General features: G+C 47.6%; 1 protein-coding gene across 2 annotated transcripts; it reads left to right on the top strand.

Moving 5' to 3' along the window:
* The first annotated feature begins 551 nt into the window (after window positions 1-551).
* ATP1B4 (ATPase Na+/K+ transporting family member beta 4) lies at window positions 552-22,133 on the top strand. Of its 2 annotated transcripts, XM_073361309.1 has the most exons (9): window positions 552-599; window positions 3,615-3,777; window positions 10,664-10,792; window positions 13,394-13,498; window positions 14,404-14,600; window positions 15,554-15,610; window positions 16,319-16,414; window positions 19,814-19,911; window positions 21,825-22,133. In XM_073361309.1, exons 1-9 carry the CDS (start codon window positions 570-572, stop codon window positions 21,907-21,909), a joined length of 960 nt encoding a protein of 319 aa, XP_073217410.1. In that variant the 5' UTR covers window positions 552-569; the 3' UTR covers window positions 21,910-22,133. The 2 variants fall into 2 exon arrangements, with proteins under 2 accessions (XP_073217410.1, XP_073217411.1); XM_073361310.1 differs by lacking the exons at window positions 19,814-19,911; window positions 21,825-22,133 and adding an exon at window positions 18,011-19,623.

Genomic DNA, 22,133 nt, shown 5'->3' with positions numbered 1-22,133 from the left:
TGTGCCGGGATGGGGAGGAGAGAGAACAGACCAGGGAAACAAGTCAAGTGCTCCCAGAGTTTGGGGCACAGGAGATTCTCAGCCTGAGTGAACCAAAGTGATTTCATTTAGGACAATGAGTGCTACCTCTGGCTTGGATCCACTTCTGTTTGACCATCACTTCTTCCAACGCTGCTTCAAAAGTGGGGTTTTAAGGAGACACAGAAAGGCAGATTCTGAGCTGAGCTGCACCAGAGTCAATCTGGAGTAAGGGCCATTGAAATGAATAGGAAAACTCTTCTTAATGTCGATAGGACCAGGATATCACTCCATCTCTACTAAGGTCCAGATGTACACTGGTGTCACTGAGATGAGAATCTAGCCCTGAATGTCCCAGTTCTAATGCACCACAGATGTTTGTCTTATACAATTGCTCCCTGGCAGGAGCAATTAACAGGGAGTGGGGAGCCAGAACGCCCCAGCAGCTAGGAGTTGGATACATAAATGGGAATACCTGGACTGATCCACATAAGCCATATTCCATGCTGAATCTCTGTGGGTTCACACAGCAAAGTACTGGTCTAAACAGGATGGACTCATCTGAGATTCTCTTACATAAGGTAACCTAGACACACATGATATATCAAAATACAAACTGTCCTAAGAGAGACCAAAGGGGTTATGTAAGTGACTGGCAGCCTCTCTCAGGGCAACATGGTTTGGATGGATGAGTTGTCCTGATAGAGCTCTCTGGGCAAGTCTCTCTCTGCTGGGGTGTGTGGGGTGCTGTCAATTTAACCTACGCATGTATCTAGTTCTCTGAGGGAATGCATTATGTCACTTCCGAGGAAAAACAGGCCTGCAGCACTGCGGTGAGATGGGAACCTGCATTCTGAGCTTCGGCAGAGCAGATTCTATCATAGCATGCTGGAAGAGAGCAGGATATCTTCTGGACACCATTGCACCGCCAGGTTCTGGGGATGCCGTTGGGAAGTCTGGCCCCCAGCATACATGAAAGCAGGCCCAGGGGATGCCCTAATATATGCCCTGGTGAAACAATCCCTATAGGACCTGCTGGCCTCCCAGAATATTCAGAACACCCTCCTCCCTAGCCCAACATAGCCCTGGCATGCCCCTGCACCTATGCTATCCCAGGGGCATGCCCTATGCTACCCCACACCCTTGAGGTGTTTCCTGGTGGGAAAATCTGGCTGGTTTACAGCCCTTATATGCAAAAAGAAAAGGAGGACTTGTGGCACTTTAGAGACTAACAAATTTATTTGAGCATAAACTTTCGTGAAGTGAGCTGTAGCTCACGAAAGCTTATGCTCAAATACATTTGTTAGTCTCTAAGGTGCCACAAGTCCTCCTTTTCTTTTTGTGGATACAGACTAACATGGCTGCTACTCTGAAACCAGTCCTTATATGCTGTCAGTGGTGAAAGGGGCCAGGACACAGCCCAGAATTAGGGCATCTGTGCTTAGACCATTAATACACTCTATTGTTCTAATTCTCTGCTGCAGTTCTGATCCCCTGGCTTTCTAGTTGGATCTGTATCAGCCTGGCTCTGGGGGAATTTAGATCAGCCTGTGGACTGTTCTAAACTCCACCAACAGGTAATCATCCCCAGGTAATCATCATCTGCCAGCTGGGGATTGGCAGCATGCAGTATGCTTTGGCCAGTTCCTCTCCCTGCCCTGATACACCACTGTACTGGGGCTGGCTGCCCAGTGACAGGCCTAGGAGCTGGTTATGCTGGGTCCATGTCCACTGGGGACTCCTCTAGATCTGGACAGCCCACAGTGGCAAGCTGTGACTGCTTTTCACTCCCTTTGCCTCACCTGCATATACAAATTGTGCAGATCGGGACAGAGAAACAGATACTGTAAAAATGGTGGCACTGGCTCCCATGGCTCCCCAGCAGAGGATGTTGATTTCATTCCCTGCGAGCTTGAGTCAACTGACCTGGGCTCTGAGACTTGGTGCCGTGGGGTTTTTATTGCAATGTAGATGTGCCCAAAGTGATAGACTCAAAGAGCTCAATTTAGCTTAGCAAAGAGAAGATTATGGGGTGATTTGATTACAATCTGTAAATATCTACCTGAGGAACAAATGTTTAATAATGGGCTCTTCAATCCAGTGTAAGTGGGGGTATGGTCCCACTATTGTGGGGAACATTCCTGGCTTATACACTACCCTAGTGTAATTGGCTAGCAAAAGAATCTGCGTTCTCACTCCCACTCCTTTCACCCAGAGACCTGCCTGACCTTCCCTTCCTCTCTCCTGTATAACCCCGACAAGGCTGGGCCCAGTATTTCAGGGGGGCTCGAGCCCCCTCTGTTGTGGTCACTTAGGACAGGGGCTAGGGTGTCCACTGATCATTGCATATAGTTCAAGGCAAATACAATTTATTAAAAGAGCAACCAATTAAAAAAAAACAGGAAAAAATGGGACAGGTTAAAGGAAAACACATCACCCCGCTCTGTGGGCACGGGGAAACAGCCGTCTCCGGAATGCCGGAGCAGTTCACTGTCTGTTCCTCACACGGCCCAGGCCACCTTCCCAAGCCCTGGCTGTGCTGCAGGGATGCTGCGGGTCGGACACTTGCTCTAGCGGTGGCCACACACCTTCAGGCTCTAGGAGGCAGGACCCTTCTTCCCAGCATCAGCCCCCCTGTCAGGGTTATGATCCCCCCCACCAAGTCTGGCCTGCAGGGCCTCTTGCCTGGTTGCATCTCCCTGCACTGGGCCTGCTGCCCAGGGTCCCCCTTGCTCTCCCCAGCTGCTCACGGCACCCGGCTCCGGACTGCTCCAGCCCCAGCTCCACCACTCTGCATCAGCACTGCTGCTGCTCTGCCTCCAGCTCCCTGGGCTGCTCCTCTGGCCCCTCTGGCCCTGGCCGGTGCAGCCCAGCTCCCCAGCTCGGCTCAGGCCTCTGCTCTCCCCTTGCTCGACCCCGCTCCGGCCCAGGCAGCTGCCACATGGAGGACTGGACCCCCTGGCCTCCTGACTCCCTCATTAACCTGCCTGCCCTGTCAATCAGGCTGAGCTGGCGCATTGGCCTCTCCCCATTCCCCCTGAGGACCGTCAAACTCAGGCTCCTGATTTCTCATTGGCCCTTTTCCTTTCTTTTGTTACTGGGAGGTGGCCAACCAAAAAACCCCACTAAGTAAGGGGCCAACAGTCCCTTCATACTAGCATGCTAAGAAAAAGAAGTTGGAAGACTTTGTTTAACAGCATCACCTCATGATGCGTATCAAAACCCAGGAAAGGATTTACTCACCTCCGAGGTGCATATGAGAGATGTAGGAATTGTGTGTCTTTTCATCGTGTTCACATGGGTTAGAAATGAAGACTCACTGTGAACAAAGGGGAGAATCAGGATGAGAGACTAGTGTCCAGTGTGACCGCAGAGCCATATTTGCCCTGGGAAATTGAATACTGGGATCTAAATGATTATAAACCACTACAGCCAAAGAAATGCCTCTCCATGACACAGGCGTGATGATGGGGATAGGAAATGGAAATTTGAAACATCTCCAGATATTAAGTAGTCTTGTGTTTATTTTTGGCCAATGAGATACTCATTTTGTGGGGGATGGGGTGGGGGGGGATTGCGTTCTGTAACTATTCCAGGAAAACAAGGATGAAGAGAGAGCACAGCACTCTGAAGACGAGCAGGAAAAGTGCAAGGAAAAGATGGGGAAGAAAACTTTGGCAGATGTAATTCAAGAAATGAAAACTTTCCTGTGGAATTCAGAGAAGAAAGAATGTATGGGAAGAACAGCTCAGAGCTGGGGTATGTTAAATGGCTGAATTTCTTTCTTTCTTTCTTTCTTTCCTTGACTGTGAATTTCCCTGCTAGGGCATAGCAGAACACATGTAATCTAAATCCTGGACCCATACACATATATCTAACAGGTGGCTCAGTAAAGAACTGTAAAATGCTAGCCGTGAATGTGCCCATAGAACATACAGCCATGGGGAAGCTACCCCTGTTTTTACTCCTGTGGTAGACATATTATGCTGACATTACGGCTGCACATTTGCCATGGTGGTAAAAATGTCACAGATACTGTGATTTTCTGCTGGTCCGTGACTTTTCTGTGTGTCTGGGGTTTTAATAAAGCAGAGTTTCCCAAATGGTGGGTCGTGACCCACCCGTGGGTGGCAGGAAGGTTCTAAGTGAATTGCAGGTCTGGTGCAGAGGGGAGACCTCCAGTGGGAGGGGAGTTGGAGAGCAGGCCCACCCTGCACCGATTCACCCCACAATGGCGGCTCCTATCCCGTGGGACTGGGCCCAACTCTCCACTGGATGTTGTGGCCTGGTGCCCGGGGTTGCAGTGCCCGGGGTTGCCCGGGGTTGCACTCAGGTTTGGCCTGGCTGCCAGCAAAATGTGATTGAGAGGCGCTGCAAGCCCTCCTCAGTGGGCTGGGATTTTTGCAGTGGCGGAGCAGAGGGTGCTGCTACAGATTGTCGGTGCCACCCTGGCAGGGCAAGAAGGAGGAGGCAGCAGAAGAAGGATTTGTGTATATTATTGTTAAAGAGGCATAGCTGAATTTTCATACCCAGGACTTACACACCAATTCCCCCTAACTCAGCAGTTTTAGTAAATTTCCCATGACTGCTCCATGATTTTTGATTAAAAAATGCCGTGACAAATCTGCAGCCCTAGTGACCGTACAGTGGGGTTAAGGTAAATCTAGGACTCATAACAGAGCGCACGTGCTGCAGGAGATGTCTGAGGCTGAGTGATTTTATTTGGAGTGAACCAAAGATCTGCCCTGCAATACCCATGCATCCCCGGGGACATCAATGCATCTCCTTCTGAGCTTACACTGGTGTAAGTCAAGTGTAACGCCGATGAAGTTAATAGAGTTACAGTGTTACACTGATCTAAAAGGCAATGTAAATGAGATCCGAATCAGGTACGGATGAGTTACACTGGTGTAACTGAAGCAGGATTTGGCCCTGCACGTGCTCTGTGGCCTGAGCTTCTGTTTCAGCCCCATACTCCCTTCCTTTCATGTGGCAAATTGAGATCAACACAGTTTGGTGCAGCTTTAAGGCCAATCGCTGCTGTCAGTTAAACAGGTCCTGGGCAGCAGAGTTTGACCTTTGTGTTTTAATAGCAATTTCCCATACTAGCATTAAAAACACAAAGAATTAGACAAGAAATAAATCCCCAGTGGCGTCGGTGAGTGGATAGGAATGAATTTTTAATTCATTATTCACATCATGGATTCCCCTGGTAACTGGGAGAGCCATTGCACTGAATTAGGCAACCATGCATTTAGACCAGAGCTCCACTCTCTCTGGAGCTAGCCTCTCCAGATCAGCGCTGATGGGGGTGGGGATGTGTGTGTGATGTTTGCCGCACTTCCATGTAGCTTCATTCTGGCTTAAGAACACCGCCCATTCTCCCCCCGGAGGGAGGCGAAGGGCTGCACACTTAGATGGCACGCACCCTGATCATGGTTGAACACCACTTGGGTTTGTAAGTGCACCACTGGCCAGTGACGGGTCTAACTGGCCATTTGCACATTCTGTTCACAGTGACAGAGTACGCAATTTAGGTGAAATAAGGGGACATGTAGGGCTTTTCTGATGAGCATGTCATTCTCACGAACGACTGGATCAGCTCCTTGTGCATCTTTGTGGCTTAGCGTGTAAAATGGTGCCCAGATGTCCCAGGGAAGGGTGACCCTGGATTAGAATAGATCAATATGCAGACTGTGGAGTCCTTCGGTAGGTGTATTAGTGCCATTGAGAGACCAGACAGGTATCTCTAGATTGGATGGACCTGATTCACCTCACATTTACAGGAGCATAAAAAAAGAGCAACTCCTTTGGCTTTGGTGGCATTATGCCGATGTTTAGCTGATGAAAGCCAGAGGAGACTCCCAAAGTCTCTACTCTCCCAAAGCCGCTTCCTGCCCTGGGCTCAAACCCAAGCAGAGTGAATCAGAATTACACACCAGGGCTCAGATTCTAGCAGCAAAGCCAGCCAGGTGCAAAGTCAAGACCTGATCAACACTTTTCTGCCCATCCCTTTGGATGAGTGGAGGCTGTAGCTAAATAAATCAGCGACATCACTCACATGAGTGAGGGAAGCAGGGTCTGGCTCAAAAGCTAGGATTTTGTTTTGACAGCCTTTTCCATGGCCTTTAAAAATTATACTCTGGGCAAACCATGTGCAACTGGTTAAAAACAGGCAGTGGAAGGTGGTAGGCTGAGAACACCTGCCACTCATCCAGTCCCATAATTATTGCTGCTGCAGCTGCATTCTCATGCTCAATCCTTAGAGCACTCAGATTGCGAGGGACGTTTGTGGTGCTGTTTTCCTATACTTAAACAACTCATTCATGAGCATGAAAATGGTTGGGCCTGAATCTCAAGTTATGAGCACTTTTGCACTGGAGTAAATCAGAGCAAGTAACTCTGACTTTACGCCAGCAGAATACGGCCAATCATGTTCTTTATCAATTTCCAAAGTAGTAAAATGAACCCAGACAATGTGATGCCCGGCACTGCATTCAAGAAGCAAAGGACAGACATTTTGGCGGCACTGAGCATTTGGCAACGGTAATGAGCCGACAAGCCTTGCAACTTGTTTGCTCCTCCTGCCAAGTTTTCAGCATCTCCTGCAAAGTCCACAGTGAGTGGCTTCATCTAAGCCAAGAGACCTGTTGTGGGAAGTCAGCTGAAGCAAGAGAAAACAGGGAGTGATTTACAGAAGCTGCAAAAGCTACCCAGCCAGTGAGCGGAGTGCCAAAGAGTCTGTGGTTAGTCAATTATCGTTATTATAGTGTTGCTGTGACCGTGTTGGTCCCAGGATATTAGAGAGACAAGGTGGTTGAGGTAATATCTTTTATGGGCCCACTTCTGTTGGTGAGAGAGACGAGCTTTCAAGTTTACAGAGAGCTCTGGGAAGTGTCACAGCTAAATACAATGTGGAACAGATTGTTTAGGATATGTAGTTAACACATCTTTTAAGGGACCAATCAAGGTGAAGGGGCCCGTTAATACCTCTCCAGTCATGGGGAGGGCGGGAGAGAAGCTGAGGGCAGGGGTTGGTGGGTTATAGATTGCTATAATAAGCTATAAATACAGTGTCTTTGTTCAGTTAATGATTTTTGTGTCTAGCAAAGTTAGGAATTTAAACTCCCAGGCTCATCTTCTGAAGGTGTTGTGCAGGTTTCTTTGAGATCAGATAGAGCGATCGTGCTGAGAAAAGTGTTCAACCACAGGTGATAGGATGTTTTTGTCTTTTATCATTTTCCTGCATGAGTTCCTACAAGAGTGGAGTGATTGTCCCACCTACTTGCTATTGCGGCATTTAGTGCATTGGATGAGGTACACCACACGTTGTGGCTGAGAGGCACATGTAGGACGCATGGCTCTTGAAAGGTGTGTGTGTGGAGGGGGTGGTTGTTGATTATTGTAACAGTGGAGATATGTCTTCAGATTTTGCATCTGTTGTTCTGGCAGGGTCTGGTGTCGCTTTGAGTTGGTGTGTCCTGGTCTGTGGGGAGCTTGCTTCCGATGATGAACTTGGAGAGGCTGGGAGGGTTATTTGAAGGCCAGAAGAGGGGGTTCAGGAAAGATTTCTTTCAGGATGTGGTCCCCATCAAGTGTGGGTGGTAGTTGTTTAATGATACCTCATATAGATTCTAGTGTGGGGTGGTAGGTGATCGCTAGGGGTGTGTGTTTGGAGGGGGTTTTATTTCCGTATTGAAGCAGGTTCTCTCAAGGTATTTGGGTGGCATTACAGTGTTGTCACATAATACATGTGTTGTTCTGGCCATGCATGGAATCTGGTTTTGTTGTTCCTGTGGCAGATATAAAATCAAGTAAAAATCTCTTCTGTGTTCCACATCCAGACTGTGGATTAACTGAAGCACAGGAGAAACGGTCTTCAAAGCATCTAGAGCTGATTTTATGTGTGCTGGGACAGGGCTTTATGGGTGGATTTAGCCAGTTCTGTGTAGATACCCAGCCGGGACAGATGCATTGACGGAAGCTGCAAGTTCTTACTGCGTCTCAGTGGGAATTAACTCAAAGCTCCAGTGAATCTTGAAGCATCAAACACTCACTTTTTGAAAATTTTCAAAACAGTGGTGCTGGCTTCTCCGGTCAAAACCTTTAATTAACAATGCTGGATTGCCTCCCCTTTCCATCATGAATGCACTCGGGGGGTTGAATATATAATAAATGATCCAAATATCTTAAAAACAATGGTTCTAGAACCCAGCCATGCTTAAACTATTCTTGACATTCCCATATTTCTTTTCTCTACCAATACGTTTATTTGGTCCTCAGCCTCCCAGTGCTGTACAACCTTTGGTAACACAAGTGTGCGCACCTACACCCACCCCATTCTCCTGCTCACACGAGCAGGCTGAATAGGTTTTCCCAGAGCTGGGCATTTGAGCGCCTAACAAGGCATCACACTTTTAAAATGAAGGTGCCTCATGATGAACGCTAAATGAGGAATCGGCCGAAGCTTTCATATCCTGCATGAACACCAGCTGAAAGGGAGGGAGTATTCCAGGGCCAGCACGGCTTCCCAGTGCGTACATGACGATGAAGGCGGATGAGCCGATCTTCAAAGAGTCTGTTTTTTTTTTAATAAGCATTCGTCATTCCTGAACAGCAGGCAGCACTGGATGCTTTGCTGGCTGTTGTGCGTTATGGTGAGGATTTGCAAGAGCCCAGGCTAGTTCTGTGGTACTATTCTGCACAGCGTTTGCCAAAGCAAAACTGAATAATAATAAATAATAATAATAATAAAAACCTAGCAGCGCTATGATCCAAATGGGCCAAGTCGGCGTGGGAATTGCAGTGGCTGCATGATCAGACGTGCCAGGCAGGGTTAGGACAGCAAGATAAATTGGGAGCATAGGCCTAAAACCATCCCCTCCCGTGGAAGAGCCTGCGGGTAGAGGGGAGGGAGAGGGCCGGCAGCCGCTTGGCTTCAGCTCTGACGCACTCCACTGATGTCAGTGCAGTCACCTGGGTCGCGCAGCCAGGTAACTGGGAGGACAATCAGGCTCACAGGAGTACACCATTGATGGTGGTGGAGTGACTGGATACGCCCCGTGTAACCAAGAGCAGAATCTGGCCTGTGGCGTTCCTTGGCACTGCCCCCTTTGGAGAGGAGGTCATGAGAAGGTGCCATGGCTCCCTACCAGCATGGCTGTGCTGAGAGCTTGTTGGGGATATCTTGAGGTACCTAGTGACTCACTGGGCCCCCTCCTGGCTGATGACACAGCTCCCATCAGCCCCTCTCTCAGCAGCCATGCAGTAGGTACCACACAGAGGTCTGTCCCTCGCTCCCACCCCCAGCCCCTGCAGCTTCCTGGCCCACCCACCCAGGATTTCTGTGATTTTACTCCTCTCCGGTGCAGAGGGACCTTGACCGGTGGCTGCTGAACAGCTATGTCCTCTCCAGGGGGTTAGTTCTTTGTCTCTGCAGCACTCCCAGAAAGAAAACCAGGAATTCTGTTCCGGTCTCCCCATGGCTGGAGCCTGCTCTCTGTCCCAGAACCCAGAGCTTAAGCACAGCTTCCTCTACGAGGGCCCTGAATTCCACAGAAGTTCCCCCAACCTCAGCTCCCCTGTAGACCCCCCACCTCGGTTCCCCTGTAGGCCCCTCACTGAGCTCCCCACCTCAGCTCCCCTGTAGGCCCCCTACCAAGCTTCCCTGTAGCCCCCTGAGCTCCCCTGTAGCCCCCCTGCACTGTAGCCCCACTGCTGAGCTCCTGTTCGGTCCTCTGTTGAATTTGCCTTTTCACTTAGTTCCCATCACTAACAATTCCACCAAACATAAACACCTAGAGAATGCAGAGGTGAAAGTGCACATCTGTGTTCTCACGGCTTGTTCTGCAAGCAGAATCACGGCTCCCCTGGGAAATGGTTGTGTTATAGTTTCACTTTATTTTCTGAACCACTGGTTTTTATTCATGGGCTTTATTCTCCCGAGACAACCCCAACCGTCAGTCTGGTCCTGGAAAAAAACAACAACTGTTCTCTGGACACTGGGCTTGTGAAATAGCCAAGTGTAAAGTGTATTTCGGAGCAGCTGCATTTCAAGTCAATGTTATTTGCATTGTTCCCTGGCCATTCGGTTCCTGATGTCGACCAGCTGATGGTGGGATTTGTGGGGATGGGTAGGGAGGCAATTTTCCTATCTGTGGAGTTTTCCTAAGGAATTCAAAAATGTGTTAGAGGCTGCCTATTCATTGCCTCTTCTTGTCTATGACATCAGCGTTGCTATTCAGAGAGGGTTTGAAGCTGCTGTGGGTGGGATCTGGGTTCAGTTTGATCCAGTTTAGGAATGTGGATATGTACATCCTGTTTAGACCCATCTCTGACTGTGATGGGCCAAGCCATGAATTAGATGGATATAGCTCATAATCCAAACTTTCCCTGCACCCGGAAGCATTCAGATCCATGGTTTGTGTGGGCCAGTTGCAGATAGTGGCTGGCTGGGAAGTACAGTCTGATCCAAACTTTCCCAAAGTTTGAGGGTGTTTGGGTTGGGAAAGTCACTTCTCTAATGAAAGACTCCCGTCAGAGTTAGCAAATACCAGACGTGAAGAAGGGTGATTGGGCCTGCTCTTTGTGAGGGTGGAAGGGCTAGCAACTGCGCTAACAGAGACATGTCCTCTGTGTCTTGCAGGCTTGATCTTATTCTTTTACCTCATTTTGTACACGTTTCTGGCTGGGATGTTCTCCTTTTGTATGTACGGGTTGCTGCTTGCTCTGAGCCCCTACACGCCTACGTACAGGGACAGAGTCTCGCCGCCAGGTAAGCCCTTCAGCTCAGCCATTCCCTGACTTCCCTCTGAGCCCCATGCTGGCCTACGACTGTAGGAACGGTCTCGGTAGTCACCTACACAGAAGTTCTGTCTTTGCGGCTCCTGGAAGTACATTAGTTAGGTAGCTGCCGTTCCATTTCCTCAACGGAGAAATCTAACATGAGATTCCGCAGACCAGATTAAAACTACCCATTTCTTGTCATGCCTGGAGCAGCCTTTTCAAAGGTAAGGAGCATCGAGAAGAACCTGCCGGAGTAATATGTGTTAACGTGGAAGGATGCAGCCAAAGAGACAGCGGTTGTTTCCCTGAGAACTTGCAGAATGTTAATTTTCCACAGTGGGCCAGATTCTTGGCTGGCGTAAAGCAAGGCAGTGGCGCTGCATGCATTTGCACCAGCTGAAGATCTGGCCCAGTGTGTTTCAATGAGACTCTGGCCTCTCCTGGTAGAAGCTGAGGATTCACATCCATTTCTAGGAGCTCAGTAAAATGATCAGTAATTTACATTGTAAGTTCTGGAGGCAGGAAGTGTACTTACACTTATTGTATGTTTGCACAATGTCAAGCCCACCGTCAGCAACCAGTAACTATGATTATTATAATCAATTATGATACAGAATATATATGCTGTTTTTTCATCTTTTTTGATGAAATGTAAGCACTGTTTAAATCATTTTTTAAAATATATTTTCCCTGCTTGTCTGTTTCCATCTGAAACACCAGGTGTCCCCACTTTCCCCTTGCCTTGCTAAGATCTAATGGTGACCACGAACAGGCATGTCCTAAAAGGCCTGATTCTCCTCTCACATTTGCTGTGGTAAATCAGAAGGCACCCCCTTGAGTCAAAGGAGTTACACTGGTGTAAAACTAATGAGAGGAAAATCAGCCTCTTCGTCTTAAACCCTCCCCATGAAATCAGGTGGAAGCTTAAATTCATTTGCTAACTCACAAGGCAGCACCCTAATTGTTTATGTACTTCTACCGCACCTAGCACAACAGGACAGAACCTGGTTGTGGCCCTGCGATGAGATTCACTCATCACTGCAGCGCCTCCTGGTGGCTGTCCCAGGGATTAGCTCTTCTAGCCAGTGCGCCCTGTTCTGGTGGTGTCTCACTGCCATCACTTCTGCTCCAGGGCTCACATAGCTCCAGGGCCCACATCGCTCCCAGGACCGCAGCATCTTCTTCATGATACAGCCCTCCAGCCATGTCACAATCTGTTCTCCCCCTTCTGGGGGAACTGCAGTCCACTGTCCAGCCACTTCCCTCAGTGGCAACTGGAGCCAATTGTCTGGCCACTTCCTCAGTGGCGAGGGGTGGGGGGGACCTGGGCTTGCCCGCTACGCCAAGTCCCAGCCTAGGGACCTAGTAGACGGCCTCCACTTGCTGTGTCCCCTCCGACTCCTTAGTTCATTTCCCTGGACCTCTTCCCCGCGGCTCCCAGCACCCTCTTCACCCTTGCCCCAAGGCCTCTCAGCCTGCGAATCCCTGCAGCTGACCAGGAGCTGTCTTTAGCTCCCTCTGGATGCTGCTAGCAGCACTGCTCTGTCCAGTCTGCTAGTTTTCTTCTGCAAGGCAGCCAGTCTTCCCTCCTCAAGCACCAGGGAGCAACTTCTTATATGGACCTGCCTTGCCCTGATTGGCTACTCCTTGCAGCCTCTCTAGGGCCCTCTCTAATTGGCTGCCTCCTGCACAGCCTACATAGGGCTCTGTTAACCCCTTATGAGCCAGTGTTGGGCAGATGCCCCATCACAGGCCCTTAGGTGCTACCACAATATAAATGCTAAATAAATAAGGCTCCATGTTTGTCACAGATTGTGTGACTTTCTGTGACCTCCATGACTTCTGCAGCGGCCAATGCGGCTGGCCAGGGGGCTGCTGAGCAGCTCAGGCAGCCCCTGGGCCAGGCACACCGCCTGCTGCTGGAGCAGTCTGGGGCCCCCCACCCCACCCAGAAGCAGGAGTTTGGATGTGTGGGGGTCTCAGGACTGGAGCTTGGGGTACAGGGCGGTGCTTACCTGGGGGGGCTCCCAGGAAGAGCGACAGCAGCTCCCCTCCCTCAGCTCCTAGCTCCACCCACTGCCTCCGCCCACAGACACCGCCCCCGCAGCTCCCATTCAATGGGAGCTGGAGAACTGGGGCTTGGGGTGGAGCGGAGGCAGCACATGGAGCTAGGAGCTGCGGTTGCTGCTTCCCAGGAGCCAGGTAGGGACAGGGAGCCTGCCCCAGCCCCTCCAACCTCCCCCCAAGCACCCATGGTGCCCCCTTGGGCCACATCTCCCCTGCCCCCGAGCACCCATGGCGACCCCCCAGGACCTGTGGCGTTGACCCCCTTTTAGTCAGGGGCATATAGTAAAAGTCATGGACTGGTCACGGACCATGAATTTTTGTTTACTGCCCATGACATGTCCGTAACTTTCACTAAAAATACCCATGACTAAAACGTAGTCTTATAAGTAAATAATGAAATAATGCAATGTTAAGTAATAAATATTGATCTGAATTACCCAAATTAACCCCTTGGACATACATACTTGAGCCAACAGAATCTCCATGACTGGTTAATACAACAAGGGTCTTTTTTATTTACCAGGAGTAATGATTAGACCATACTTACATGGATTTAACATTGCCTTCAGTGTCTCCGAACCCAGCACATGGATGCCTTATGTGAACAGCATGCATGACTTCCTACAAGGTAAACTGGTTGGAGCTTTAAGGAAAGCACAGTCTTTATATAACTTTGTTCTAGTAGCTTTTATGTTACCTTTTATAAACAGTAAAAAGCCCTCCAGACACTGGGCAACATGAATGAGGTGGTGCCCAACCCACACATCACGTAACCTAAACTGGTGTCGATCGCTCAGTGACATTTGCAAAAGAGCTGATGTCATAAAGGCTCTAGGAGATGACAATGAGCATGTCCAAGTCTGGGCAGAGCCACACAGGAAATGCGGGGGGGACGGGGGACGGGACACATGCCCCTTTCTAATGATTTCTCCTGCAACATCCTGCAATGCACTTCGGCAGCTTCCTCGGAGTGAAATGAACCTGGCCGTTCACTCCTCTTACTCCCGGCTTTTTCTTTCACTTCCAAGTTTTCAGTGTTGCTTTTCACTCCTGCCATGGCATCCTGCTAACAATGCGCAGGCCTCGTCTCCCTGCAGATGGCCCTCCCCCCCCCATCGACAAAACAAACTGCAAGAAAACAAACCACGTGGGACCCCCAGAAGGATGGGAGAATAGGACAGGGAAAGGCTTGCCAGCATCACAAGCCTGCAGTTAGGAAGACCTTGACTCTGCTCCTTAGTAGACTGCAGAGCAGTAAGTCCAGCCCCTTTGCTTTCAGTTGCCATTGCAATAAATATGAATGTAGTCTGAAGAAAAGGTGAAGCACAAACTAAGCCATAAAAACCCATGTTCCTACTTCTGTCTGTGAGGTTTCCATACATGGAAATATTCTGCTGAACTGAGTATTAAACCTTGTCTTTTGGGAAGGGATTTTCCAGCTCCCTCTGGTGCCTTTGACAATTGCAGCCTTGATATTTGGCTAGATCGTGACAGTGCGAAAAGCATTAACCAGCAGCTCTTGGTTCACCTTAGCTTATGATGACAACATTCAAGAGGAAAAGAACATTGAGTGCCCAGCAGGCCAGTACTTTGTTCAAGACGGAGTGGAAAGCGAGGAGAAGAAAGCCTGCCAGTTCAAGCGATCACAATTGCAGAACTGTTCTGGGATTGAGGATCCCATGTTTGGCTACTCTAAAGGCCAGCCATGCATCTTGCTGAAGATGAACCGGGTACAAAAAAATCCATTAATTTTAATTCCCTCTTTGGGCAGTACTATAAATTAATTATTACGCTGGGTTTGAAACTAGGCCAATTCTCTGAGCTAGTAAAATCAGCTCTAAAATCAGTTCCCCATATCAGGTGGAAAACAGCAGCTCCATTCCCAGGCGGGTACATTCTGTCAAAGAAAATTTGCAAAGCCCCCTGTACCTTGATTTGGTCAAGAAATAGGCTACAGGAAAGTAATTCTTTGCCGGGATTTCTTTCTGGGTATTAAGTTATTTTCTGAGGTCATGACCCACACGATGCTCTCTTTATAACTGTGCATTTTTAAAGAACAGTCATAATCGGAAATCTGCAAATACAATAGAATCAAAGGGTATGTTGCTGGCAAAATAAATGTCAAGATAATTCATCAGCTGCTTGGAAAAGCTTTTGAAGAACTAAGGGTTGGCCTTTTGATTGTGATCAGTGTAGTAATTGTCAATACGTATGCTTCTATTTGTCTATCAAGCAGGGGTCAAGCAGCCATTTGAGGAAACAGCAAAAATTGGTTGCCTAGTAGACCTGGCCCTTTTTTTAAAGGGTGAACATCATACTGGAAAACTTTCAGAAATTTTTAAAGTGATGTCTTTTGGGGGTGGAGGCCCTTCATGCAGATTTCATTGTATAGCCTCAACTTGAAGGGGCAGAGAGTCTATTGGTCTTCTCCATTCCTGAGTTCTGGGGGCTCAGGCCCATAGGGAGGACAAGTAGGCATGTGCACCCCCTTTGGGGTGAATGACATAATGTGCTGATGGCAGAAAATGCCTCCAAGATAACTTGCATTCATATGCAATATGATCAGATACATAAGCTTAAGATGGAGAGAGAGAAACCTCTGGAGTGGGCAGGTGATATTGGTTGGATATCACAGGCCAGGCTTCGCATCTCATAGAAGCATGAATGACTTTTCTTTTTGTAGATCATAGGCTATCGACCTGGCTACGGGACACCTGTGAGCGTGAACTGTGCCATTCAGGTAATTCTTTCACGAATGTCCAGTGTTATTTGCAGAAAGAGACTTACCCCCTCACCCCCGCTTGGTGATGAATTGCAATGGAGTTACGCCTGGGATGACTTTGGCCCAAAATGTTTCACCAGCCCCAGCATTAAGAACATTGTGAGGGCTGCAGGTTTGTAAAGTTCTGTGAAGGTGGACAGTGCCAAGTATTATCCTGCAGCTCTCCATTTGGGGCCTGATCCTGTGTGAGCTGCCAAACACCTCGTGGGGAATGCTGAGCCCTTCCAGCTTCCAGTGATGCCACTAACAGAGGGTGCTCAGCTGCGCCCTGCCTAGGAGCAGGTCCGTAGACAGGGAGGGACTGAGACTGCCCCCTCTCTGTCCATGACCCAGCACTCAGGGCCTGGGTAAGACTACCACTGGCTTCAGTGGGAGTTAGACCAGGCCCTTCGCTAGTAATGATGAGGCAGTGAAGCACAGAGACTGATTTATAGGAGGCAAACATGACCTTTGTCCTGCTCGTTATGGCGCACTTGTTCTCTGATCATTCCAGCAGCAGCTGGTTCTGTTAGTAAACGTGCTCTGTATAAATAGGTGACAAAATACCTAGTCCTTTTGTGCTGGGGCTCTCCAGAGGTGCCCGCCAAAGCCCCATTGTGTTGTTGATCTGAGGGGAGCTGTACTGTACTGCCCTCATACTACACACCTGCCTATTTTTAATCACAGAAAGGCGATGAAAGTGCTCTTAAATCAGTGGACTTCTATCCAGGCAATGGAACATTTGATCTCATGTACTATCCCTACTATGGCAAGCTCACTCACGTAAGTAGAAACTTGGCGGCTAATACTCTATTGGCTTCCCTTTAATCTCTCCTCGGAGAAAGAGTGGGGCGGGAGTGGTTGTTTGTAAAATGCGCCTATTTGGAAAGCACAACCCAGTAGGGAGGCACTGTGAACTAGTAGTCAGTGGGGTGGGGGCTGGCAATTAGGACTCCTGTGTTGTATTTCTGGCTCTGACACTGACTCGCTGTGTGATCACCGTGTGTGCCTCATTTTCCCCATCTGTAAAATGGGCATGATATTCAATGATATTCAGTCATATTCAATGTGCTGACAGCAGTAGTACCATAGGTTGACATTTTCCAAAGTGGCCACTGATTTGGGATGGCTTGGCATTAGGGTGCCCAACTTGGAATGTGTACGGGCCTGTTCCTTAGTGGTGACCAACATGCTCAAGTTGGGCAGACAAAAATTGAGCTACCCCAAATCAGTAACCACTTTTGAAAAGGTCAGCCCTAGTTTTTAATGGGCCTATTTACATCTGGAGTACTTTGTCCCGTTCTGGGCACCACATTTCAGGAAAGATGTGAACAAATTGGAGAAAGTCCAGCGCAACAAAAATGATTAAAGGTCTAGGAAACATGACCTATGAGGGAAGATTGAAAAAACTGGGTTTGTTTAGTCTGGAGAAGCGAAGACTGAGAGGGACATGATAACAGTTTTCAAGTACATAAAAGGTGGTTACAAGGAGGGAGGTGAAAAATTGTTCTCCTTAACCTCTGAGGATAGGACAAGAAGCAATGGGCTTAAATTGCAGCAAGGGAGGTTTAGGTTGAACATTAGCAAAGGCTTCCTGTTAGGGTGGTTAAGCACTGGAACAAATTGCTGAGGGAGGTTGTGGAATCTCCATCATTGGAGGCTTTTAAGAATAGATTAGACAAACACCTGATAGGAATGGGCTAATTATTACTTAATCCTGGCTTGAGTGCAGGGGACTGGACTAGATGACTTAGTGAGGTCCCTTCCAGTCCTACACGTCTATGATTCTATTTGCAGGATTGGGCGCAGGGCAGTTTAGGTGAGCAGAATGCATTCAAAATAAGAGTTCAGACAGAGAGAGGTAGGGTCAACAAAATTCCCATTGTGAAAACAGATGGAATGTAGGTGAGGGCAAGTAACAGCTCCCTTGTGAAACGTGAGCTGCATGCCCCGACCTTGGTTTCCCAGGAGCATGTACATTGGGCATACTGATCACAAGGAGCATGACTATTTTTCTTTATTATTATTGCAGACAAAGGAGCAACAATTTAAAGTGGCAGAAAGTAGTTTATAACCTTGTTAGTCTTCCCTACTTATCACGGCTTCTGGCTTGAATAGTAACAAATTGATCCGTGAGGAATATTGTATTAGAGAACTCAAATGTGTCCCCATCCTTTTCAAACATACTGGATCAGATCCTCAGCCTGGTGCAAATCAGCTTCCCTGGTCCTCGTGGAGTCCATAGGGCTAAGCCAATTGGCACCACTGCAGGATCAGGCCCATTTTTCTGAACACTATTCCACGGCCTGTGGCACAGAGTATTTGATGTTTTTCCTACCCTCTCAGCAGTTGTCCCTATCTACTGTCTCTCCTTTTCAGGTCAACTACACCTCCCCCCTGGTGGCTCTGCACTTCACAGATGTGAAGAAGAATGATTTTGTCCCCATTCAGTGCAGACTGAATGGGGAAGGAATTGTGAATGATGTGACTAACGATCGTTTCCTGGGCCGAATCACCTTTACACTCAGCATCAGAATGTAGCCCACGCAAACATTCCCCAGGCACTTCATTTAACTCTTTTTATGGCAATCAGGCGCTTTTTCCACTCCTCCTTTTAAACATAATGTCAGAATATAGCACCTCTTCTGTTAGGGAAACACAAATTGTTTCCGATGTAACTGAGACATTTCTTTATTGGATTTTTTTATATATATAGCTGGAGACAACCGCCATGTAACATAGACTGAGGAGCTACATTTTTAAAATGTAAAGGCCTAACAAATCTTATTGGCAGTGTAGATCCAGTCTTGTAACTACAGGTAGAGGGCCCTGGTAAAACATTTCAATATTGATTTTAAATACTTACAGGACATTTTAATACTATTTTCATAGGGTCACTTCAGGAATGTTCCTTTTGACCTTATATTTTAAAGTACATTTCCCAGGTAGAAACTACATTAAACAGTAATGTAGGGCACTCCCACAATCTTTGGGGTTACATGTGTAAAACCAATAAAAATCAAGTAAAATGGCCCATCTCAAAATCCCTTGAGCCCAGGAGCCCTGGCACTGCGGGGGCCACGGTGCCTGGGGACATCAGCTCAACTCAGCACAGCAGCATTTGCACTGGTAGCTTCAACCATGTCTTGATACGTGTAAGATACTGGCTGCAATTGGAAAGAGGACACCATAATATGGAAGAATCGTCATTCATGAATCTTTAGGATGGTTCCCTCCATCACTGAGCTGGGAGGATAAATACCTCCCACCCCTTAATGCACTCCTTCCCCTCTCTCCGCACGCCCTTTGAGTCCACCAGACTGAAAGGAGTTTTTCTCTCCTAGCCCCCGCAGCATGTCACACTGGCAGGAAGAGACTCAAGGGTCAAGAAACAAGGGTCTCCCTCCAGCCAGCCCAGAGCTGGGAATTGAAGCTGACTCTCTGTATGGCCATGCAGAGTGCAGCTCACTGCCCCCAAACTTTTCAAATCCTTCACCCCTCAGTGTCCAAAAGATCACAGTGATAATGTCCTTAAAAGCCAGAGAGTTGTGGGAGAACATGTGGCCAATTATCTTTATCGGTGAAATTAACAGTGCAATCTCATTCTTAATGTACCGTGTGAAATTTTTGTCCTTTCTGGTGACTGGCCAATTGGTTAACCAGGCACTATCACTTCAGCATTCAGAACTCTCACAATAGTTTTGTTTCACCCACAGCTGTTTAGATCAACCTCACGGAACTCGAAATTGAAATGTTTCTTTCGCTGTGCTCGCACCTACTGCTTTACCATTGCAAGAGCACTAGGCTGTGCAGCTTGTTTAGGCGGGATTGCTTGGGAGTACAAGACTGTCAGTGTTGCTTCGTCACTTGAGGATTGATCAAGAGTGTGGGGCTATGACCTTTGGTTTGTTAGTGCAGGGCTTATCATGAGTGCTGTGCCCTACTACTGGTATTTTTAAAGGAAGTTCTGCCCTATACAATTACTGTAACAACGATGGTGGGCGGGTGGGTGGGTTTCCAATTCATTCACTGATTTCTGTTTGCAACCCCCTTAACCTTAAGTGGGCTAACAGCCTTCGTCCCTTAGTTCTCACCGTTTTACTAATCGGGGCTCTCTCTCTTCTGGTAAATCTATAACATACATGACGGAGGAATTTACCATTGGGGTTCTCTCCCCCTCAGCATCCGAGGATATGTACTGATGTATTACAGCGTGACCTACAGATCTGGCTCCTCTCCCCCTTCTGTTTCAACATGATGAGAAAGAGATTTTGGCTCAGGTAATATGGGACTGTACAGGCAGTAGTGCGCAATGTTTCCCTCGATGCCTGTGATGCTCTAGAAACTGATTCCAAGTCTGTTAGAGCTCTTGCAGAAGCTGGGGAAATTCTTAGCTGAGAGTTTCCAAGTTTGAGAAACACGTGGTCACTTTCTTTTTGAGACAGAGTGTCTTAAAAGAACCTTTGTAACATTACACCCCACACAGAGGATTGCATCACTTACCCCAGATGTCCTCACAGGAAGATTTCACATGGATTTGAAACCTTCACTACAGTTGAAGAGGGCTGAATGAGCTCTTCCTGGGATGCACGAGTGCTGCTCCTGGAGACGAGCTGGGAATCATTTTGCAAGCCAGCACAACTGTTCCTACAGGTTACATGGAAGTCATTGGGTTCCTAGATTGGCCAGAAGAGTCGCTGCAACAGGGGGTACTTCCTCTCCTCCATCTCCTGCACAGAAGCTTAAGGACTGGGTGTGTGGGCTTCTTACTTAGTTACTACCAGGTTGTGTATGCTCTATGCATTTGAGGAAATATTTCTTGGTTCATTATGATCTCCTTCTCACACCAGCAATTGGAGCTTGATTATTGCCAGTGTCTAGTGCTGTGACAATTTACCCATCTGTCCTTTTTCAACCCTTAGTCTTAATATGAAGACTCTATGGCCATCCACATGTCAGTGTGGTTAGAGAACCCACCCTGGGAACAGGACACAGCCTTCACTAGGGCCACCTCTACAGTGCAGGCCACCCTTGTTACAGCCATACAACATACTGTGGAGAGTGAGTTTGCACTGTCTCCATTTCACTGGCCCATTTAGAAGTGATTTTTAAAAAACATTAGTACAATCTATGGTATGTGAGGTGAACGGGATCACTCAGCCCATTTCCTTAGGTCCAGATTTTACAGGCTTGAGAGAGAGTACCTGGAGCAGGCTTGTTCACTCCAGTTACTGAGTTTTGAGCTTTAGAACGGGGCCCTCACCACTACATTTTTTTTTTTTTAAACACAATAAGTCTCTTGGGGGAGGGGAGTGGGATTTAATCACAATGGGACAAAATCACCCCAGGTGTAATTTCATTAGTTTTCCAGGCAGAAGACAGACCATTGTGTGATAGTAACTTTGACCAAAGTTTTCAAACCTAGGCGTTTAAACATTTAAATCCACATTCTGACATCTAAATATGAGCATCCACAACTCCCAAGACATCAACTGGATTTATGGATGCTCAACACCTCTGAAAAATCAAGGAACTTAGGTGCCTAAATATTTATCCATATAGATATCTAGCTTTAGTACTTACAGGTGAAAAATGGTGGTCTCTCTGCCATCTTCTAAATATGCAGAATTACTTCAATCAATCACTTACATTTAGTGAGGCATCTGTCAATAACACCCAGAAATTTAGGGTAGTTGACAGGTCAGAACAAGACTTTTCAAGGCAAGGGTATTAGAAACTTCCCCCAGTATCTGAAGATCAAGCTGTGTTCGCTGTACATCCCAGGCTTTCATGAGTAATAAAGATACAGCAATCAGAATTTTATTGGCAATTGTGTTGACGCGTGAACACTTTTTATAACTGCTGCACGTTTCGTTGCTAAGCTAAAGAGACGGGACTCGGAAGAAGTATAGGGCCCGCTCCTGCCAAGTGCTGAGCCCTGCTGATTAACTCCAATAGGAGTTGAAGGGCTCAGAAGTTTAAATTTGCCAGGGCCATAGACAGCACGTACACAGAAGTCTCTTTCATTCATAACCACAGGCTAAAGACCTTTTCTTTATATTAAAAATCTAACAGCATGCTGTCTACAACATCTACTGCTTACCATTATGAGAAAAGCATTTAAATATTGTTACCATCCCTCCTGCTCAGAGTTTTAATAACTCTCCCTCCTTTTAAATTTGGTTATCCACAGATTGTGGAACATGCAACCAAGGGCAGCACAAATGCCACCTGCCTGGCCTCTGCCTCAGTCCTTACCTGAAAGAAGCACGGAGTGAAGGAGAGCAAGAGGTGATTGAGTTTTCACAGCCATTGAAACTCAAGCCACACCAGCCCCTTAGGTAAAGCGTTCAAATTCGCATTCATCTCTATCAAGAGTATTAACACTGAGCAAAACTAGACAAACATCATAGTTAACTTTGTTTAATATATATACTCTGTCTTCATCAGCACTTTGTACAGTCTTTTGCAAATTCAGAGAACCATGTTTATATCACTCTTC

This window comes from Lepidochelys kempii, chromosome 9 (assembly GCF_965140265.1).
Source record: "Lepidochelys kempii isolate rLepKem1 chromosome 9, rLepKem1.hap2, whole genome shotgun sequence".
NCBI lineage: Eukaryota > Metazoa > Chordata > Testudines > Cheloniidae > Lepidochelys > Lepidochelys kempii.
This window is presented reverse-complemented; position numbering and strand designations above follow the sequence as displayed.

Coding starts and splice junctions, on each gene's coding strand:
- ATP1B4 (XM_073361309.1), top strand. CDS start 570: ATGGACTCATCTGAGATTCTCTTACATAAG. Junction 10,793..13,393: donor GGACAGAGTCTCGCCGCCAG/GTAAGCCCTTCA, acceptor TTTATTTACCAG/GAGTAATGATTAGACCATAC. Junction 16,415..19,813: donor ACTATGGCAAGCTCACTCAC/GTAAGTAGAAAC, acceptor TCTCCCCCTCAG/CATCCGAGGATATGTACTGA.